Here is a 21,500-nt window from a genome sequence, read left to right on the forward strand (position 1 = left end):
CTGCCAAAGAGGTTGGGTCACAGCTGTTATCTACTTTCAGCTTACTAGGGAAGAAATATTAATTGCACTAGCTCATAGACAGAGTCATTGCTAAGGCAAAGCAGTGGTCAGTCACTCTTGGGAACAATGTGTGAAGCTCTCAGGAATGTGACAGCTAAAGGCAAAAACCAGACCTCCATGCCAAGAGCACAGACCAGCCTTCTGAAGTACTTGTATACACAATTCCACAAATGACAACATGTAAAACAATGGGTTTCATGAAGAAAATTCCTTCCCATGGCAGCTTTGAATGGCTGTGCAGATAGAAACTCTCCATCACAAAAGAACAACTCTCAATAGAAACTGAAGACACGCCCACTACAGAACAAAAATTAATTGTTATTTGGTAGATTTAAGAAACAGACAGTTACTTTTTTTTATTTTTCATCACACAGTAAATTTAACATATTCTAAATAAAATGCCACTTCTCTGTCCCAGAACTGAAGGATGATCTGCAACTACTCTTATTTGCATGCTACTAAAAAAATAAAATAAGAAAAAATCAGGAAGGTGTTTTTGGGCAGTGTTGAAACCAGAATAGAAGCCACCTTGTTTTCCCACAAAAGATTGGTAACACCAGTAGAAATCTGTTCTTCAGAGAAAGCAGCTGCAGGTAAAAAGATTCACAAAGTTACCTTCAGTGTCATGCTACATAGCCATGACACATATTTGTAGACTGTAGCCTAGATTTGTATACTGTAGCCATTACACAGCCCTGTAGCTGTGCTCCTGAGAGGACAGAGTACATTTTGTACAAGTCTTAACTCTTGTTTTATTCTCGCCTGAGATTACATCAATAATGGATTCAGCATTAGGGGATAGCACAGCAGAACAGAGTAATGCACCTCAGCACAAGGCAATACCAGGGGAATTGTTATCTTCTTTCTTCCCTCACACATCCAACCTTGCAATACTGGCCAAAAAAGGTGCCAGCAATCTTTATGGTATATATGACTTTCTGTGTTCTAATAATCTGAAGTTGTGTAAGAACATAACCATACCACTGGAACAAACAACACTGATGCTCTTCTTTGGAACACGATCTTCACCTCAGCAAGAATCCTGTGAAAATTAACTTCTGAAGAGAAGTTAAGTATTGTTAAGTATTTTTTAAAATGCTGTAGCAAATGTAACACTAGTGTAAGCATAGATATGTCAAACTTGGGAAAACAGAGGGAAAGGAAAGGAGGCAATATACCTACAGATGGTATGATCCTCTCCATAGGAATGGCAGCCAGGGACACTCCAGGCCCATGAAAATGATGCAAGAACACATGCTGATCTCAGCATGTGGACCAGATCTCAATACAGATTAAAAAATGAAAAGGGAGAGACTTCAAGGAAAGCAATGCTCTGTGCAGCAAGACTCAGCTCCCAGCTAAAAAATATCTTAGCTGGTAGATTAGGCTTCCTCCATTTTGCATCCATTTTCTGAGGTGTATTATAGAACATAAAGCATCACAAAATTAAATGACTCCTGTTGCACAATGCTTGTAACCTGCCCTACTATAAACTGCCAACAGTGGTGATTTGCAGAAATCCAACCCCCTGCTTCTCTCTAAAATCTGCAGCTAGAAGTAAAATCTGTTCTTTATATGAGCAATCTGATGTGTTTTGGAATGCTGATGACTATTGTAGTTTCCATCCTTCCCTTCTACTGTTCAACTAAGCCAAATTTTATGTTTACCACTCTTCATATTAATAGTCAGCAGCAGATGCTATCGCAATAAATTTAATAGCAGCATAAACATTACAGTCAGCTATGTAAAAACACTGCTTAATTAATTATGTGACTCCAGGAGGGCATGACGAGGGGGGTTAGATCACATGCTGCTGGAGGGAAGGAAGAGAGCAGTTTGTTTACACAGAACATTCACTGTGGACAAAATTAGGCAAGGCAGCCCTCAGAGGAGAGACAGAGGGAGAAACACTAGTACAAGGTAAAACTCACTATAGCAGTCATGAGTGGTTCTCATGTGTAAAGATTTTTGTGTTATTTTGAGTGTTTTGACTATTGTATAAATGCTGAAGAACTTCTGAGATGCATGGCAGGTGTAACAAAGGGGACTGAGTGAGTGAGCCAATGAAATATGAGACCAGATGAACCCACTAAAGACACCACAGTCTGCACCAGTCTTGTACAGAAATACTGGTTTCCTGTGGAAGTTTAATGGATCAAGCTCAACATAACTCATAATTGTAGACACTATGGGTTACTATCCACATCTCAGCTGACAAGTCACTTAACAAAATGTCTAAACTGTGCAATGCAAAAAATTAATCATTCCCATTAAAATGGGGAATGCTAATTCACCCCAAATTTAGTATATCTGAAATATCTTCTTTTAACAGCCTTGACCTACTAATTCACTTTTTCTAAACATTAGAATTGCAAAATTCAACAAAACAAGACCAACATAGAATTATGCTGAATTCATACACAGCAAAGAATCAAGTTAAATATTAAATTAAATATATATTAAATTAAATATATAATTTTCCAATTATTATACAAAGAAATTATAAAAATATACAAATTATAAAAGGAAGAAGAACAAGAGAAAAAATCCAGTCTTGCCTGAAAAAATTGACCTTAAAGATCAAACTTACAGCTGCATTTCTGTCATACTTTGCAGTGAACTCAGGGCTGACTGTTAGCACCTTAGCATCACTCCTTGCCAAAACTGCATTTAACCATTGCACAGGGAGCTGCAGGCTCTGCTTTGCTCCTCACCAAGCACCATATATACATGTTTAAACACTGTACAGTCTTTATTATTGACTTAAACTGGGATTAATGTTATTTCAGAAGAAGAAAGACTACAAGGTTCTTTCTCCTTCTGCAAAAACATCAACCTGAAGAATGATGAATGACAGTAGCATCTCCCAGCTCCAAACCACTGTCTTGTAATGGGGTGGATCTGAAGAGTAAGTTTGATCTAAATCAGCAATTCAAATTACTCCCAGAAAGAAAGCAATGTCTCTGTCAGCACTATTTTCCAGAAAGACAATCAATTTGTTAAAAGATGAAAATATCCGTGTAACCTGGTCTTGTGCAATGGGACCAAGAAAGGCCTTTCACTCACCTGATATGAAAATTTCCAGTTGTGAAAGCTGATCATGTCCAAATATTTTGCTGGTAATCAGTAAAGCAATCCATCAGTCTGTATGTGTGGCATATGAAGCACAGGAAAAGTGAATTTCACAGGCATTTTACAGTCACTTATGTTTTAAACAACTAAAAATTAAATCGCATTTTGTCAATATACCTGAGAATTCATCCTAATTTGAAGCATTTTAATTCAATTAACTGGACTTGCAGAGTAAAATAGTAGCATGTTGCTGAAAAAATTGACTAATGGCTCTTAAAATTAATTAGGGTGTATTAAATAAATAGTCATCATCTCTGGCAAGCTTTATTACAGAAATTACATCGTCATTTGTTCGCTTGCTTGTTTATTTTCTACAAAAGTACCAAATATGGCCTCTTTTTTTTTTTTTTAAACAAATTAAGTTTTAAAACAAAGAAACAGTCAAGATTCATTGGGGCTTTGCCTGTTTCACTTTTTTTGTGTGTGCATGCATGAGCATCTGTAACATTTACATTTTGGAAAATGCAGGCTGAGCTGGCAAGAAAGATACCTGATTGATCAGAGAGCTTTGGCTTGAACTCGGGAAGAAAAGAGCGTATCACCTTTGAAAGAAGGGGCAAGCAACTGGGGAGGACTACATGGTTGTTGTGAGATTACAGAGGGAGAAAACTGGAAGGGCTAAAGCCCAACTAAAACTTAATCTTAAAACTACTGCAAACTACTAAAGACAACATAAAACGCTTTTTACAAATATGTTAGCCATAAAAAGAGGGTCAAGGAGAATCTCCATCCTTTATTGGAAGCTGGAGGAAACCCTGTGGCAAATATTGTGGCCTAGGGAAAGAAGCCCACTTCTGGCAGGACTTGTGACCTTAGATAATAGCCTGGTTGACTTTTCTTTATAGCAGGCCAGTAGGCATTCAATGGTAGGACAAGAAAGAACAGCTTTAAACTGAGAGTAGGTTTAGTTTGGATATTAGGAAGAAATTATTGCCTCTGATGGTGCTGAGGCACTGGCACAGGGTGCCCAAAGAAGCTGGGCTGCCCCTGGACCCCTGGAAGTGTCCAAGGCTGGATGGGGCTTGGAGCAGCCTGGCATAGTGGAAAGTGTCCCTGCCCATGGGAGGAACTTGGAATGAGATGGGCTTTAAGATCCCTTCCAACCCAAATCACTCTATGCTTAATTACACTTTCTGGTGAAAGGCAGAAATTATGTGCTCCTGAGAACCACGAGTTGTGCAAGAAAGCACAGTCAAAAAAAATCAGAGACTGTACACATCAAGTTTCAGATGTTATCTAATTCTGTCACATATTACAAAAATGCATATTTCTTTTCCTTAAAAGAAATAACCAAACAAAAACATGCCAATTACCTATTTTGCCACAATGACACCACAAACTCACATTACTGCAAATATCTTGCTACTGTGATTTTAATACATAATCTAAACCAACCATTTCAACCCTCCTACAACCATACACCCATCTTTGTTCCCAAAGATCATCTTCACATCTCTCTAAATTTCTAAGGAAAGCTTTTGTAGGAAAAAGCTATCCAGGGACAAGAAAGATGTTCAAGCACTTTCTCTTCACTGCTAGACAAACTTTCCTCCAAGATGTCTTCCACTATTGCTAAAGACAAAAGCTCTCTTTCTACCCGTGTCAACGACAGTAGACAAACCTGACACATACAATCTGTTCCTATCACACTACTAAGTAATTAAAACCAGTGTGTCAGGGAAAATAGACAAAGGAAATTGATGAAGATCACATTAAGATCTCAAGCTTGGCATTTGCTAAATTCTGAGATCTTGGCTTTGTAAACTTTGTTCTGGGATATTCAGCAACTGTAATTAAATATAACCTGTCCTATCACTTTCTGGTAAAATGGCCAAGAATTAGAGCTGTCCAGCAAAGTTGTTTATTCACTGAGGACAGCCAGAAAACCAAGCAGTCACATAAAAAACCAGAAGCTCAATACAAGAAAAACTTCCAAGCTTGTACATTTTATTAGATCTGATGAAAAAATATGTCTGATGTTGCAATGTAGCTTGCACAAAGTTATACAGTAGTTTTGTCTGTGTTAATGACCCAGAGAATGCCAACTGTTTCTGCTCACCAGTTAAGAAGGCAGAAGTAATTAAAATTCCCTAGCATGAAAGTTACCAGCTCAGGAAAGGCAGTGTGATCTACTAAAGCTGCAGAACAACTCAACCTTTTTCTCACTGCTGTTCAGTGTAATTAAAGCTGGTTCATGTCCATGGTCAGCTGGCAAAGCCCAGGTAGCCTGGCATTGAGCTGCACTGCCCATTCCTTGGCAGCTTCATGTTTCTTTTACTCTTTAGAAAAATAAAATTAACTGAGGCAAGGTGGGAGAAAGAGGTGACAAAATGAAGGCTGAAGAGCTGAAGAGTCTGCTGGCTGTATATGGAGATTGAATCATAACAATACAGATAAACTCCAACTGCACTGGCAAGCATTTATCATCTCCCTGTGGAGCTTTGCGGTTCTTCATTCATTTGAGATGTTTCTGGATTCTCTTATATTTTAATTTGTATGTGTGAGAGAAAAGAAAAAAGAAATGGTATGTTAAGCTCTTATAGTATTTTCCAGCTCTCAAGCCCACATTTACGAAAGGTCAATATAACAAGAGATAGAAATTGAGGGAGAGAGGACACCCCTAGTATTCACGTGACCTTATTTGAAGTCTTATGCAGGTTTGGTCTCAAACAAACATGTCTTGACTTCATGGATAATGCATACTCCAGCATTTTTTCCTCAGGATTTCATCCTTTGAAATGCTGACATAGGTTTAAGCTTACATGTCAATTACTAGCTTGAATTGAATGACATTTTTTCCTGTAACAAGTATTTGACTGGTTTGCAAGTTAACATGTACAGAAACCTCATTTCCCACCATAAAAAAAAAAACCCTCAAGTAATGCAACGTAAAGCATATATTCAAAGTATATGAAAAATCTTCTTCACCTTACCTCAACTTACCTTCACTGCACGATACAAAAGAAAAAAAAAACCAAACCAACAAAAACTTCAAACTTAGAAACACTAACAATATATATTTTAAGTAAGGATATGATCTCAAGACAGCTGGAGGACTGAAAACCACTAGGCTGAATTTGTTCCTAGTGGTGAGTACATGCAGTTTCCCTCAATGTAATGGATAGAATACTTTGCACCAGGAGTGAATTCAAATGCCTAACTATGATGTTTGAAAATGCCTTTGTTCTACAAGAAAGGCATCTGCATCAACATAATTTATGCAGTTGTATGAATTTTTATATCTGCTTGATTGCTGTTTGTGTTATTTTCTGTATTTAGCATGGGTGCCTCAAAGATTTCTATCAGTGTGCTTTACAGACAGAACTCCGCTTTCTTTTGCACTGCTGAAACAGTGAAATCACATTCCTGCTTAATGAGATAGAGTACATGCAATATTGGCTCAGACTTGTGCTAGCCCAGTTCTCAACAACTTCAGTCCTTGCTTGACATCTCTATTAAGAACAGTCAAGCTCAACACAATGAACTGTGATTCAACAGTATATTGTCAGCACAAGTGACACAGTATCAGAATGCAGATACATCTTATCATAGATCAATTCATTGGCTGTTTTGAGTCAGGTATGCTGCTTCTAAGGTTTCTAATAGGTGTGTGTGAACAGAAATGAAGAAAGGAAAAGAACAAATAGAAATTCTTTTGCAAAACATCACAGAGAACTAGCTTAAATGAAAATAGAAACCCTTTGTATGAAGAAGGATGGAGTACAACTCAGAGGACTGCTTCCTTTGTTTCTGCACATATGTTCCATGTAACCATAGGTTACATTCTCTGTGGAAGTTATTCAACTGCATAACGCAAAAAACTCCATCCCGTTATCAGCCTTGGTTCTGAACAGCAGAAACCCTTAAAAACAGTCTCTTACCACTCTTTCCTTAGTGTCCAATACAAAGGGCACTGCGGAAGAAAAAAGCTAAACAAACCCATACTCATACAAAGGTGCTACAATGAAAAAAAGTCCCGCTCTAAATCTTTGCTAGAAGTGGGAGAAGTAGAGAAATTTCTGCAAGAATTCAAGGATAAATGGTTCTTGGCTAGTTATTTAAAAGACTAACTCATAATTGATATAATAATGTATTCCTCTTTCTTGGTACTTTGTAGCATAGAAAATACCATATTTACAACGGGTATAACATCTATAGTTTATCTTAAAAATTGCCACTGAATATCTGAATAAGTTAGTAAACAATGTAAACGAGGCCTTGACATCATTTTAAAAGCAAATGCAAAACTGACTTTTTTTTCTCTATTTACCTATTTAAGGACTGTAAATACACTGTGCGTACTGTGTCTACCTGTCAGTTAAGTACTATAAAAATAAAAAAATTCTCATGGTACGTAATCAAGAGGTTTGTGAATATGATGGTTTGGCACACTCAGATAAATATTACTTTTATATATATCTTTTAACTTAAATAAACTCGTCAACAAAATTTCAGGATCCACTACATGTAGAAAATCCATAAAGAAAATTCGTAAAATGGACAAGTATATTAATTTATTTTTAAAACTAGAATAATTAACAAGCTCATTATGCCTGAGCCCCATATCATGGATGGAGGAGCAAGTTAGGTCTTTCTCTCTCCCTGAAGTCAACAAGGTAATTTAATTTTCAAACAACTAGGCAATTTAGGAGCCAAAGCAACAATAACACTGCTTAGGCCTTTATCCTAAGTCCCAAATTCTTACTGGTGGATCAGTGCCCACTTCCCACTCCTTTCAGTGGTGCATAGTTATATATATATTTACATAAAAATGGCCCCAAATACACCTGAAAGTATGTGTCCTCACAGAAATTGAACATAAGGATTCATTGCCTTTAAGGAGCAAAATAACCTGGTGATGACAAGAAGTCTCTCACATGTTGAATACAAGAAAATATAAGCTTTAGTCTTGTATTCTATTTCATAGTTGTTCAGCTGAGTCCAACACTGACTTCCCCCACTGAAGCCAGTAAATTTGTATTACCTGGTCTGCCAAATTTTTCTCTGAAAGAGATCACTGCATTTCATTTCTCAGCAATAAAATGCTACTTACATATCTATGTAAATCTTTAAACTATGGGATGCTGTAAAATTACATTACTCCTGTAGAGTATTTACATAGTATCTAAAAAGTAATTGCTTCACTAGTCAGATGTTCTTGTTAACTCTTAGGAATTATGTCATACAGGCTAAGCATTACCTTGATTTTCTTCAAGCTTCCCAATTGTTTCTATCTGCTCAACAAGGTCATTTGAGTTCCATTGGCTCATGCCTATAAGAATAGCATTTTTTCCTTCCACCATCTCTTCTGTAAGAGGAAGAAGAATAGAATAAATTGCTGTGACAAACAAGAGAAAAAAGACAGGGTGAGAACTAGTAATCAAGAGAGAAATAAACACTCATTAGAGCCTCCAATGGGAACAGATAACAGATTATGCAGGACTGTCCAGGAAAGCTTCCTGCCTACTCATATGCTTCACATGGATCCTATATGCTTTATGGATTGCGTGCAGGAAAAATACGGAAAAGAGAGGACTATCTGAATCTTTTCTCTCTTCAGCAGCCACCATGAAAAAAAAGTTTATAATAATCACTTTGAGTGTTAGAGTGGTTGGTTGGTTGGTTTTGGGGTTTTTTCTATAATTTTTTTTTTTATTTGAAGAACATTTAAAAAGCAGAGGGAAGCATAGACACAGACCAGTTCAAGACTTTTCAAGAAGTCCTTGATAACCCTTTTATCAAGGCCACCTGTGCTATATAAAGCTTTACATTTTCATGTAGGGACACAGAGACATAATGGAAAGTAACCAAGCCTACAGCACTGAGAACCATCTTTTATTGAGATCCCATCCAGAAATGGGGTAGGAAAAACTGAAAGGACAAAACACAACCTGTAGATAGATATTAACTCTCTTGTGAATAACAAACCCAAAACCAAACAGGCCTAGAAGCTGTAGGAAAATATTTTCCTTCAATTTCACAGCTATTTGGCAAGAAGGGTGCATTAATCCTTTCTGAATAAATTTACTCAAAGCACTTCAGCCTGGCTGGATACAACTCAATGGTCTTAGTACCTAGGGCGAGCACATAGGAAGAAGGTAAGTAAAATAAGTAATAACAATTATTTACTTGTTAAGACAGATTCAGAGAATGGGCAAAATTATGTCCTTTCTTACTGCCTTTCATAGAGAGAATGGTTCTGAGAGTAAACACAGAATAATTTAGCCAGGACATTTCTGGCTAAAATAATAATTTTCAAATACCTACCTTGCAGTAGGCCTCTAAATTATTTTAAAATTTATGCTCTTTCATACGTACCTCTCTCATTTAGAGATCTTGGTACTGGAGAAGAAGAAAGATGGATATGTATAAAGGACTGTATAAATCATTTCACAGTCACCACCATATCTTATCTCTTCCAAAGTCATACCTTTTACAAACAAACATTGATAAAGGTAATTTATCAGATTTATCAGATTTATCAGAGAAGCTGGATCAAGCAAAGCCCCCTGAGATCTGATGCAATCTCAGCTGCTCCCTGAGGCAGAGAGAATCAACCACTTAGCACAGCATTTTGTTCAGGTTTTTGTCACTTTCTCTCAGATGCTGATTTATTTGAAGTTCTATAAGGAGGAAGGGAAGGAGCCATAGTGGTTTTGGTCTCTTCCCTCTCCCCCTTAACAAGTGGTTTTAAAATCCATCTGAGTATGATGAGTATTTTCAGTGATGTTTTGTGCTTAGTCCTTACTGCTGTTCCTCCTGCCAACTTTCTGAAGTAACTAGAAGTTTCTTGCCCCCCTGAAGCTCACACCAGCCCCTCAATGCAACTGCACAAATACTGATGGAAAAGTCTTCAAATTAGTAGCAGTGTCAAACAAACACAGCCCTCAAGACCTCCTTAAGGCCTAGTAGTGGTGAGTGGCTGGCTGACAGGTGTAACATTTTATCCACAGATAAAAATGGGAAAGAATGGCTCTCTACTGCAGATTTTGTTTTCCTTCTTTGTTCTTCTTGAGTGAAGTCCAGTGTTTGCATTGGAAGACCAAGCAGCAGCAGCACAGCTGATGGCCCTGAACACTGGCAGGTGTGTGCAGCAGCCACAAAGACCAGTGAAAAGAACTGATAACAAATGAGGGAAATGTGCCTCCAGGGCTGTCGTATGGAAGATTTTTTTTCAGCTTAAAGGCTTTGGGGCAGGCGTGTGGGGAAATGGTTATAACTGCTGTGGAAGTCTGGTAAAATGGCCAAATTGGAATGTGCAGGCTTCTCTGAGATGTTTTTCAAATCTGAGAAAAAATGTTAGTCAACCATGGAATTTCATATTCTGACAATTTTGTGATGATGTATTCAGCTGTAATTTTCATCTTCTGTGTTCAGAGGTATGTTGCAGTTAAATTATAAGGTAGTTTCCTGCATCAAATATAATTTTATATGTTGACACTGTAAAATTCCTGTCTAACTTATGGCATGTCATATGGAAAGCAAGAAACAAAGGAAAACCAGGCAATATAAAACAGTAAAATATTACATCTTTCTTTCCTATGGATTTCACTAAATTAAGTAGTTAGCCATGACAGATGAATCAACAGTCAAAACATGTACATCTGCTTCATCTCAAACACAGGTGCTTGATTCTCTGTTTACAAGGCTGCCAGCCAGAAACTTCTTTGTTTGTGAAACTGAGATTTCACCCCAGCTGCTTTTCAGAACACAAAAGCAGCTCACTAATGTTATGTATTAATGGTGCTGACTGCTGTGCCCACTGTTTCCTACTTCAGCCTGTCTATGTAATACAAATTACACATGGGTAGATGTGGGATAGCTTCCAGATTCTCCCATGAAGAAACCCCATAGTACTCAAGTCCAGCTGCACTGTGCAGTTGCAAGAATATCAAATATTCATGATGCACTCTGAATAAGAAAAAGAGAATGGGTGAGAAATACAGGTAAGAAACACTGCAGAAAATATTACGCTGGAGACAGAAAAAGGGTATCAAGTTACCTCATCTTTAGGAGGTGAAAGCCAGTGTCTCTGTCCTAGACAGGTTTCCCTCACTACAGCACAAACAAATTCCTCGTATTTTTGGTGCTAAGTTTAATCTACTGATAATGCCAATTACTTCAGCCCACACATATGTTTTCCTCTACCAAAGACATAAGCTCCCTTATCACCAAGAGAGCTTCTGATTGTAGAAATGCTTTCTGCCTCTTTTGCTAGTATTTTTTCTTCTGTGTGAACATTTAAACACTTATTTCTCAAAGGCTGTTTGGGAGAAAGCAGAGATGATACTAAATTAGGAGGACCAATGGACTGCCTCAAGGGTAGTGATGCCTTGCAGAGAGATCTAAATGGACCACAGAGCCGGGCAATCACCAGCCATACAAAATTTAACATGCGTGAGTGCTGGATTCTGCACCCAGGATGGGGTAATGTTGGTTAGACCTACAAACTGTGGGAGAAGGGGCTGAAGAGAAGCCCTGGGGAAAGAGACCTGATGGTTTAGGTTGATGGTGAATTGGAGTCAATGTGCATCCTGGCAACCAAAAGGGCCAACAGCGTCCTGGGGTGCATCAGGCACGGCACCCTAGCCAGCTGAAGGAAGGTGACTGTCCTGCTCTGCTCTGGCTTAGCCTCACATCAAGTCCTGTGTCTAGTTTTGGGTGCCATAATAAAGAAAGATATTAAGCTATTAGAGAGCATCCAGAGGAGGACAACCAAGATGCTGAAAGGCCTCAAGACCAAGATTTATGAGGAATGACTGAGGTCCCATAGTTTGTTCAGTTTGGAAAGCGAAGACTGAGGGGTGATCTCATTGCAGCCCTGTAACTTCCTCAAGGTGTCCTATGGAGGGGGAGGTGCTGACATCTCTGTGGAGACCAGCGACAGGATAAGAAAAAATGAAAATCTAACTAAACAAAACTTGATTTGAAGAGCATTTTTGAAAGCAAACTATCAAGTAATCTAAACTAGGAAATACTTGTGTCAACTCAATATGAGCTATGTCCAGCAAATTCCAAGTGCTTTTCTTGTTCTCAGTGTACAATGCATGCCTCACCAACTCCAAAAATGCAAGCATCAAACTGACCTTCAAAGCATTACTGAACAACAGATCTTGATGATTCAAAAGAATATTCCATCAAGCACAGTAAGTGATCATACTTCCAAAGACAGAATCTAGTCACATCACAGAAAACTATGCCATCTAGAACGTATGAAACATTATCGTTTAAGCTCTTTTTTGGAGAAAAATTTTGAAGTATGATTTGGTGCTCAAAGTTACAACTGCAGCTTCACACAGAATTTGGAAACATTGCTGATACCATCAATACAGCTATTTTAAGCACACAACAGAACACTGTAAAGCACAAAGGCAGTGTGGAGGAAAATCAGCATAGGGTATATTTCTTTTTTGTTTCCAACTCTTCCACTCACTAAAGCTTAAGATTTAAATGCAGCTTAAATAATTTGGGTATCCTATTCTCACTGAATACCCAGTGGAAAGAGATCACCATCTTTCATCCTCTTCATGCTTAGATGTCTCCCATGCACATTTAATTTTTATCCACAGAAGCAATTTATCACGTATTATTATCTGGCACTAAAAGTCTGTTATTAGGGGATTAGCAACTCAGTAACAGATGTTGTTCATTATCTTTATGTAGCAGTGACTTTTTATTTCAAGTAACCATTATAAAAATGATAGAAACTGTCATTACAAGAATTTCAGACTACATAGACTACTTCTGACATTAAAACTTAAGTATTTAAGGGAAGCTCTTTCAGAAAAAGCACGTGAAATGTGTCAGAAAAGCATAAGTTTTGGTTCCTGCAAACAGAACCAAAACCAGAGCCACAGTCTCGCACTGGAAGTGGGAGATGGTGTATGCACACAACCTACAGATTCTTCTCCCACTTCAGAACAAAACTTGGCATGTTACCAAGCATGTCAAGATTCAAGGCCTCACAGAAGACGTAGGGAGTGCTGCAGTTATCTCAGCTAGTTAGAGCACAGTGCCATAGTCACAGGTTTGATCCCTATATGAGCTATTCACTTAGGAGCTGGACTCAGTGCTCCTTGTGGGTCCCTTCCAAGTCAGAATATCCTGAGATGAAATCCACAAGCATTCAAATACTGCTCCTTGAACAAGCAGAGGTCCCAGTCCCTCCAGTTTGAGTTTTGATAGAGTGGAAAACCTAAGACATTAGTCTTAGAAGTTGGCCATCATGGACACTCATGGCCTTCATAAGGAACTGTGAGCAAGAGCCATTGTAACCTCATACACCGTCTGAGCTGGAAAGGAGCTGGGTCAGACCCCTTGAGGTCAGCAGTGGTGGTGTCTTGCTGCTTCTGATGCCAGACAGTTCAGGGCAGCTCACTCATCCACCCCAGCACCTCACCAAACTCCCGTAAATTTAGGTCCATTCACAAATCCTGGACAGAAGAATTGATGGAGGTTTTGTCTGATGAAGACAATGTTGTCAGTTCACCCATGAAGGAGCTTAGTTACCTGTTGTAAAACTGGGGGGAAAAAACGGGGAGGGGAGGACAAAAGTGTGTACTCACCTCGTGCATCAAAGAATTCATCATCAGAACTCTCTACAGAGTCTCTGAGAACACTCTGCACGTGCCGCTGAGCACCACCAAATCGGCATGGGCCAGCTGGAAATACAAGGAGACTCACATTAACACAAGGGAATGTTTGCCTCTGCTCCAGGAAAGACACCGACCCAACACATTAATGAACAGTTTGTGTAGGTGCATCAGGAGGATGGTCATCATGCACACTTTAATCTCAACTGTCAGCCAACCAGAGCTCTCAGGATGGGAAAAAATACTTCCACTTAACTAAAGTGATTAAAACAAATTTGTGTTAAAGATAAGCCTGCATTCAGCTAATAAGTGACCTTAAAAGATAAATTCTTTCCTATTGAACACATCTGGCTGCTCCACTCCAACACTCAAATTGCACATTGTTTCTAAAAACAAAGCAGCATTTCCTCAGGACAGTAGCTCCCACTTAAATTCAATTTAACTTCTAAAATAAGTGCTATCTTATTTGGCTCACAGATTTGCAGACAAGCTACTCAATTCTCACTCACTGAACTGGTTTCTCCAGAGAGATTTGCTGTGCTGGAGCCTGGGGCTTTCATTTGAAGCTTGTCATTTGAAGACAGGAAGGCAAAACCACATTAGAATAGGTACAGTAACAGATACAGTCATGACAGCTTAAATGGTCCTAATGGATTGTCATACTCAAACTAATTTGTAGTTAGTAAACCAGACTTGTCTAAATACCTGGATTTTCCTTACATCTAAGCAACCCAACACTAGAAAGAAGTAGTGAAATATATTCCCTATATTAACAACAAAGTCTCCCCACAATCAGTGGAGAACCATACCCTATTATATAATAACACTATTGTAGAAAGGACACTCATTACCCACCAGAATAGTGTCCTTTGTTTTATTCATTTCCACAAATGATGACACCAGACCTGATTCTAATATCCTGAGCTCCTGGCCACAAAAGCATTCTTCTCTGAGTAGTAAAAGAGCACTCAAACAGAAGATGCATCCTTCTGCAAACATGCCACTAGGTCGCAGCCTTTTGTTCTCCATTTACTCCACCTGTTAGTGTTCAGGAACACATAATCACGGAACGATTATATGAAGGTGCTTTATTAAAGAGCTCTGGGTGTCAGGGGTACACATACCCAAATCTGACCTGATTTGGTTTTGAGCTGAACATGTTTTTATATTCTATCGCTATATAACTTACATATTAATTATTAAACTTACATTCTTCTATTGTATACATTGATTCCATCCAAGCATGGATTTCTCATGATCCCCCTCAAACTCCTAACATAGTTTCTCATGATTCTTTAAACAACAATTATATCTAATCACATCTAACAATTATATCATTTATCATATACTGACTACACAGGTGCATTTTCACATGATCTTAGCAAGCACAAGGCCTAACATTTCCCAGGGCCTACCTTTAACACTTTTCCTAGGGCTTGCCAAGCCTAACCTTGTTTCTAACTCCCTGAATTTTCTATGATTTTAAAATCTTTTACTATCACACCTATAAGCTGAATTAATCAGAAATATAAGTGAAGGGTGGTAAGAAGAAGCAAATTTTAGCTGGCCAAGATGTGAGTAAAAATACTAGTCAATTAATAGCATTTTAATAGGGTTAAATAAATTAGGTTTTAAGAAGTAAGTAAAAATAACAGTCAATTAATAGCATTTTAATATGCCTTTTTTAAATGGTTATTAAGGAGTCAGCATTCATTACAAGAGTACAGCATCTATTGGGAATGTGTCCAGTGAGATATGGCAGCTACTGGAGCCCCACTATTCAGATACATATCTATCCTAAAATGCATCACTACAGGCATCAAAACAGTGGTAGAAAGAACACTATTCTGAACTTCAAATGAAAAAAAGTCTTCATTGGTCCAATGCTTGGAAGAGCAGGCATTCCATTATTTCAAAAGCACAAGGTGGGAGGCACCACAAAAAAACCCAATGATGTACGGAGGGTTGGACGGAGGGAGGAAGGGAGTGAGGGACGGAGAGAGAGAAGAAGAACAAAAGGAGGCAGGAAGCTACAAAATTAAAAAATTTTTAAAACTTCAAAGGTACTCCAAAGCAAACAGCAATTCCCTGGGAAAGAGCTGCCACGAGCCTGGCTGAAAAACAGTAAAAGTACTGACGCCACAAAAAAAGCTCACGGTTTCAGGGACCTTGGAGTTTGATGCAGAATGTGAAGGGAGGGCAGGGAAAAGTGTCACAAAGAGCCAGGCATAAATTCTGGCTATGAGTAAAGATCTTGGGACCATCAGTTTTATTATATTGCACTGGAAATGCTTCTAGATTTACAAGCAGCTTAAACATAACCACAGTCAGCAGCACAAATCTGTGTAAAGCTCACTGCAACAGCTCTCCACATCTAGGCTGATTTGCTGGCTAGATCACATTGCATTGCATTGCCCTAATACATTGGTCCTATTGAGTCTGCTTCCTTCTGTGCCAGCAGATTAGCATTAGCCACCTTCAGAGGACTCTATTAACATTTCTTGATTTTATTAGACACTGGCATTGCCTGGACTCACTGATTTGATTTACACTGTCAACTGCTGCACATTTTATTTAATAATTTGGCTTCAGAGAATGAAAAGACCAGCCCTACTTCAGAACACAAGTGAGCTCCTTGGTAATGACACTTCATGTTTCTATGGCAGTGAGCCTACCCTTTATCAGATCAGACTCTTAGCAGCCAGATGCCAGAAATTTTTGCACCCAGGGTAGCAACTTGCATTTCATTTCAGTTGTTCGGTATCACAATTTCTGATCAAAGGGAAAGCATGTAGAAATGAACACTACATGACCAATTTGCGAGTCACAATAGTTGAACTGGAAGCACGTACAGTAGTTCCCCATAAGCTGCTGGGGCAGCACAACAGAGGGATGGTAGGATTGTAAGTGTAGCACTCCAAGAGGCAGAAGGAGAGCCCATAGAAATGCACAGGTGTTTTTCTTCTAGAAGAAGCACAAGTACAGTTTCCTATCTAACCTGCTCTCTCTGCACAGAACTGCAAGCTGTGACAGTCACCTGTCCCAGAGAGAGCTGGCAGGGGTTTGCCCTGAGCACAGAGCCACAGAAAAAGCCATGGAGAAGACAAGAGCACAGCGATCCTTGCAGCACTATGAACAGAAACTGAATGCTCTAGTTAGGCTAGCACTAACTGTAAGTAATTGTAATTAAGATTACAATCAGGGATTTTCCTCAGTAAAAAAAAAAGTCTCTATTTTTTTCTTCAATAAAGAACACCTGGAATTTCATTGGTACTTTGCTGCATCAGTGACCTGGTGACCTGACAAGTGCTGTGGTGCATGTTTGACATTGATTTCCATACCCCTATGTATAAGTAAGGATCACAACTGAAATCTATATCCTGCATAACAGCTTCCATAAGGGGAAGAGCCATAGATCACAATCAGCTGCAACCTCTTGTGATAAGCAGAAAAATAGCCAGGAATTTATTTGACTAAAAAATTGCTACAGAAATAGTTCCATATTCTATTATGCAACACCCGTACTTTGGTTGAAGGCAAGTCAGACTGTACACATCATCCTAATTCAGATATGAGGCAACTTTCATGCCTGGTGTTTAGTGACTGTACATAATTCCAGCAAACAGCAGAAGAAACAGTTCCCACTCACATATCAGCAGTTTCTAATGCTGTCCATCCAGGGAAGGAACAACCCACTAAAATGATGCAATTGCTGATATGTTCCACAAATAGACCTAGGGAGTGGAACAGTCATGGAAAATGCCAATTCCACTTTCACCCACAAACACCAGCAGGGCTCGTTCTACCATAGTTCCATAAGAAACAGCAGTTGAAAAGTATAATTAAGTATAAATAAAGGAAGAATCAGCTCTAGCTTCCTCTGCTCAGGAGGCATAAACCCAGATTTTTCCAAAGGTGTCTCTTTCTTTACAAACTGGCAATGATATGACAATTAAGCAGTGCATGAGCACACTTCATTCCATGTGATATGAGAGTGATTTTAAACGAGAAAAATAAAAAAAGAGAAAAACACAAGAGGAATTAAAGTGACCCTACTGGTCTGTAGTCAACATTCTCAGGACTAAGGAAATGGAAACAGGAAATCAGGTAAGAAGTGAAATAAGGCTGAAGAGGCTCTGAAAAGCAGTTTAAGAAGCAAAGGTTTTCCTCTGAAAACTGGATAGCTAAAGCTGTTGATTCCCATCTTTAATCACTTTCCTGTATTATTTGGAAGGTCTAGGGTCCAAAACACACCCAATCCTAAAAGTCCCAAGCATCCTAAGAAAGAGCAGCTCATCACTATCACTCAATAGTAAGCACATGTTCTGCAACCAGTACCAAAAATGCTGCTTCAATATTATTTGTTAAGCAAGGATGGTATTTAAAATGCATACCAAGTTAGGAGAAAAAAAAGGCATCTACTTTCCATTTCCATTCCAGTAACTGGCATCAATTCTGACAGCACAAAGCTGTTAACAGCACACCATACAGGCCCCAGATCCTTAGGTGGCATAGACCTGGAGTTAAGAAGTGTGGACAGCACAAGAATATCTTCTGGGAAAAGGATGGAACATTTTCCTGTGGAAATTATATCCTTTAAGAACACCTTGCACCGAGGCACAGGGATTGAATCTGCAACTGGATCTAATGAGCATAAAATTAATTTTCAAATGCAGCAGGAAGTAAGCCTAGCCCTGCTGCGAAACCACAGCCATGTTACCTTTCTTCACTGGATCTGCCTTCTCCTCATTTTGAAATAGCTTTTAAAAACACTTACTGCAACTGAAAAAAAAACCCCATTACTGGAGTCATCACATCACTATTTACAGAAGCACTTCATGAGCAGGACCAGTACATATACTTTGGGAATTAAAGAATAGTGATTTCATTCCTGAAACACACTTGTGAGGGCAGACTAGCAGCACAGTAGGCTCAGTCCAGAAGCATCAGTTTAAAAGTCACTCCAGCATCTCCCTCTTCTCCTTACCAATGCACGTGTTCCTGGCTACCTTGTCAGGCAAGCAGGACAGATGGAAAGTAAGCAGGATGATCCAAATACCAGTCATACCAGCCCCTTGTGTACTGGCAGCATCACAGGCCATTTCCAGAGGCCATCCCAGCTCAGGTATGCTCACAGCAGACTTGCCAGGAAGATGCATTCAAGCAGCTTGGGATAAGAGCAGCAGTTTTCATTGGATGCAATTACAGCAATGGGCTTTACTGTAAAACTAATCCAGTATTATTCACTTCACTTCATATTTTCACAGATTTCAAGCTTTGCAGCAGGCCCAGCCTTCTTTTGTATCTTCTGCTTGGAAACATTTCCAAATTTCCAATCAAGCCCAGAGATAAACACATGCCAGAAGACAGGCAATCATAAAGAAAGCACTCCTGAATATTATCACCACACCTAAGTAGAGATGAAACAGCACACAGTGTTCTCATAGCTCAGACTGGGGACTCAGTCTTTTACACAGTCAAATATTGAGGACTGAATTAATCTCAATTTAAAAAATAATAAAAAAATAGACTCTATTGCACAGATTAAAACATTTCCACTTGTCAAAACTTGTTTTAGAAATGTACCATTTTGAATTCAGGGACAGTTTTCCAAATAAAATTAAAAATCACAAGTAATTTTTCCATTTGCATAGAGATGCTGGGTAGGAGGAATGACCTTCACTATTGCTACTGACTGCTGTTGCATAATAATACTTCTTTCTGTTTTGCTGGATTCAGATGCTTCTTGCCTACCCATTAAGTGATTTAACTGAGCTACCCACACAGAGTTACCTAGTGACTATGCAGTTAAGACTTAACTGGAGGCCAAGTTCACCCACTATTATTTTCTAGTTATGTTGTATTTCTTATTTGGAAAACATAAAACTGAGGATATATGTTACAAGGATGCAAATTTAACTACTGGCGGCACTCCTAAGACTCAGGAGCTCAAAAAAGACAGAGGGAGATGCTGATCAGAGGAAGCCCTTGCCTGCACACTGACCACCAAAAAAGATGGACCATATATGCCATCACTGACAGCAGGGCCACATAGAACTCATCTAAAATCACAGAATGAATCTGCATCAGAGACTGGAACTGAAATGAAATCAGTTGAAGCTGAAATGAAACACTCAGTGGAAGGGGCTGTGGGGGGGAATGGAGTGGGAGGCCTACAAAACTGTGAGGCTAAAAAGGGAAAAATAACAGTGGGAGGCAGGAGGGAGGGAGTGAGAAATGGGATGGGGAAGGCCAAAAGGGGATGAGGAAGAAAAAAGTGGAAGACCAAGTCAAGATGTCAAGCTCCCTTGTCAAAAATACATGGCTGACAAAGCCAGACATAATTACAGACAGAAAAAAGTCCACACAAATTGCAGGTTCTCTTGTCAAAAAGTGAAAGATCTGAGTGATGGAGCAGCCCAGATGCCACTGTGGTCAGAAGTATCCAAAACAACCAGCTCCTCTCTCCCATTCCTCATTCAGTGTCTTTCATCTCACAGCAATTTCACAGCAAAAAATCCCTGGTTGTCTACTCTGTACATTCCTCCACTGTCAGTTCTGCAGCAGATGGTAAGGATGGGCATGTATTTCAATACTGAGTTCAGAAAACAAATCAAGAAACTAAGCCATGCAGACCTTTAAGCCCCTATTTTAAGGTACCAGTGACATTTGCAGTCTTGCACTTTACAGCATTATTAGTGAGGTGAAGGAAGAGAGAAAAGAGGTTTAACATGACTGTTCAGACTTTAAATCCTAGATCAAACTTTCTTGTAAACATGGTACATCTGCCAGAGCTGTTTCTTGACACTTCAGATGCCAGCTTCCCCAGCAGAAATTAACTTCACCCTCCCTCTCAGCAATGCCATCACCTCCTCCAAACTGACTCCCCAAAACCAGAGAAGATATGAATATTCTCTAACCTTTTCCTGCAGTGACTGTAGGTGGATTGCCTGCAACACAGCTGAGAGTCTCTACTTTCACAGTGCAGAGATTCTGTTTTTTTGAGGAGACTCTGGCATTTTTGAGTCACTGTGCTCTGTTAAAAGTGAAGTCAGAGCTGAAGAGCAGATACCCTACCTCTCCCACAGGGACATGTCAGGTAGTGATCTACAATTGTCTCTGTGGTTTTACAACCAACTCTTGCAAATGCCCAAGCATTTCTGCACTTCTTCAAGTGCTTAAGGTCTGGAATTCACTAGGTGAGATCTGGTTACTCAAATGTCAAGTGTGAGCCATGTCTAAAAGCCCTTTACAAGCACACCTGTTATTCAACAGTGAACAAACAGCACATTTTCACTACAATTTTGGTCTTCCTGAGGTAAGGCTACAGCACTGGCAGGAGCTGCAAGGGAGGATACATACAAGCAAAACAACTTTTTTATATTTGTGCATATTGCAGCTCACATTGATAAATTTGGTAGGCTCAATTTATAAAAGCAGCACGTTTTCCCTACGCCTAGACCAGATAGTTTCTTCCAGACCTCCTCTGTGAATGGTGTACTCTTATTTTCTTTGCAATAAGTAGTGACATCACAAAGCTCCTTTCAAAATACATACTTTGTCAGTGAAATCACATCCAAGACAAGTACTATGCTTTAAAATTCTTGTGCAAAATTTTATTTGAAACTATGTATGCAAGCTGCATTACTCATGTATCACAAAAAGCAAAAGCAATGCCTTATTTTCTTATCAAACCTAAAAGGACTGTAAACTAAT

The 21,500-nt window shown here is 39.1% G+C and overlaps 1 protein-coding gene across 4 annotated transcripts in view; it reads right to left on the reverse strand.

Annotated features, from left to right (window-relative positions):
* PITPNM3 (PITPNM family member 3) overlaps positions 1-21,500 on the reverse strand; it is a 53,483-nt gene that overhangs the window by 30,006 nt on the left and 1,977 nt on the right. For 3 of the 4 annotated variants that reach the window (XM_058854201.1, XM_058854204.1, XM_058854203.1), the window contains exons 2-3: positions 13,758-13,853; positions 8,393-8,500 (exon numbers count right to left, since the gene is read on the reverse strand). In XM_058854201.1, the coding sequence (XP_058710184.1) occupies positions 8,393-8,500; positions 13,758-13,853 (204 nt within the window). The remainder of the gene's footprint in view (positions 1-8,392; positions 8,501-13,757; positions 13,854-21,500) is intronic. The other variant, XM_058854202.1, reaches the window with a different exon arrangement.

This window comes from Poecile atricapillus, chromosome 21 (assembly GCF_030490865.1).
Source record: "Poecile atricapillus isolate bPoeAtr1 chromosome 21, bPoeAtr1.hap1, whole genome shotgun sequence".
In the NCBI taxonomy this organism is placed as follows: domain Eukaryota; kingdom Metazoa; phylum Chordata; class Aves; order Passeriformes; family Paridae; genus Poecile; species Poecile atricapillus.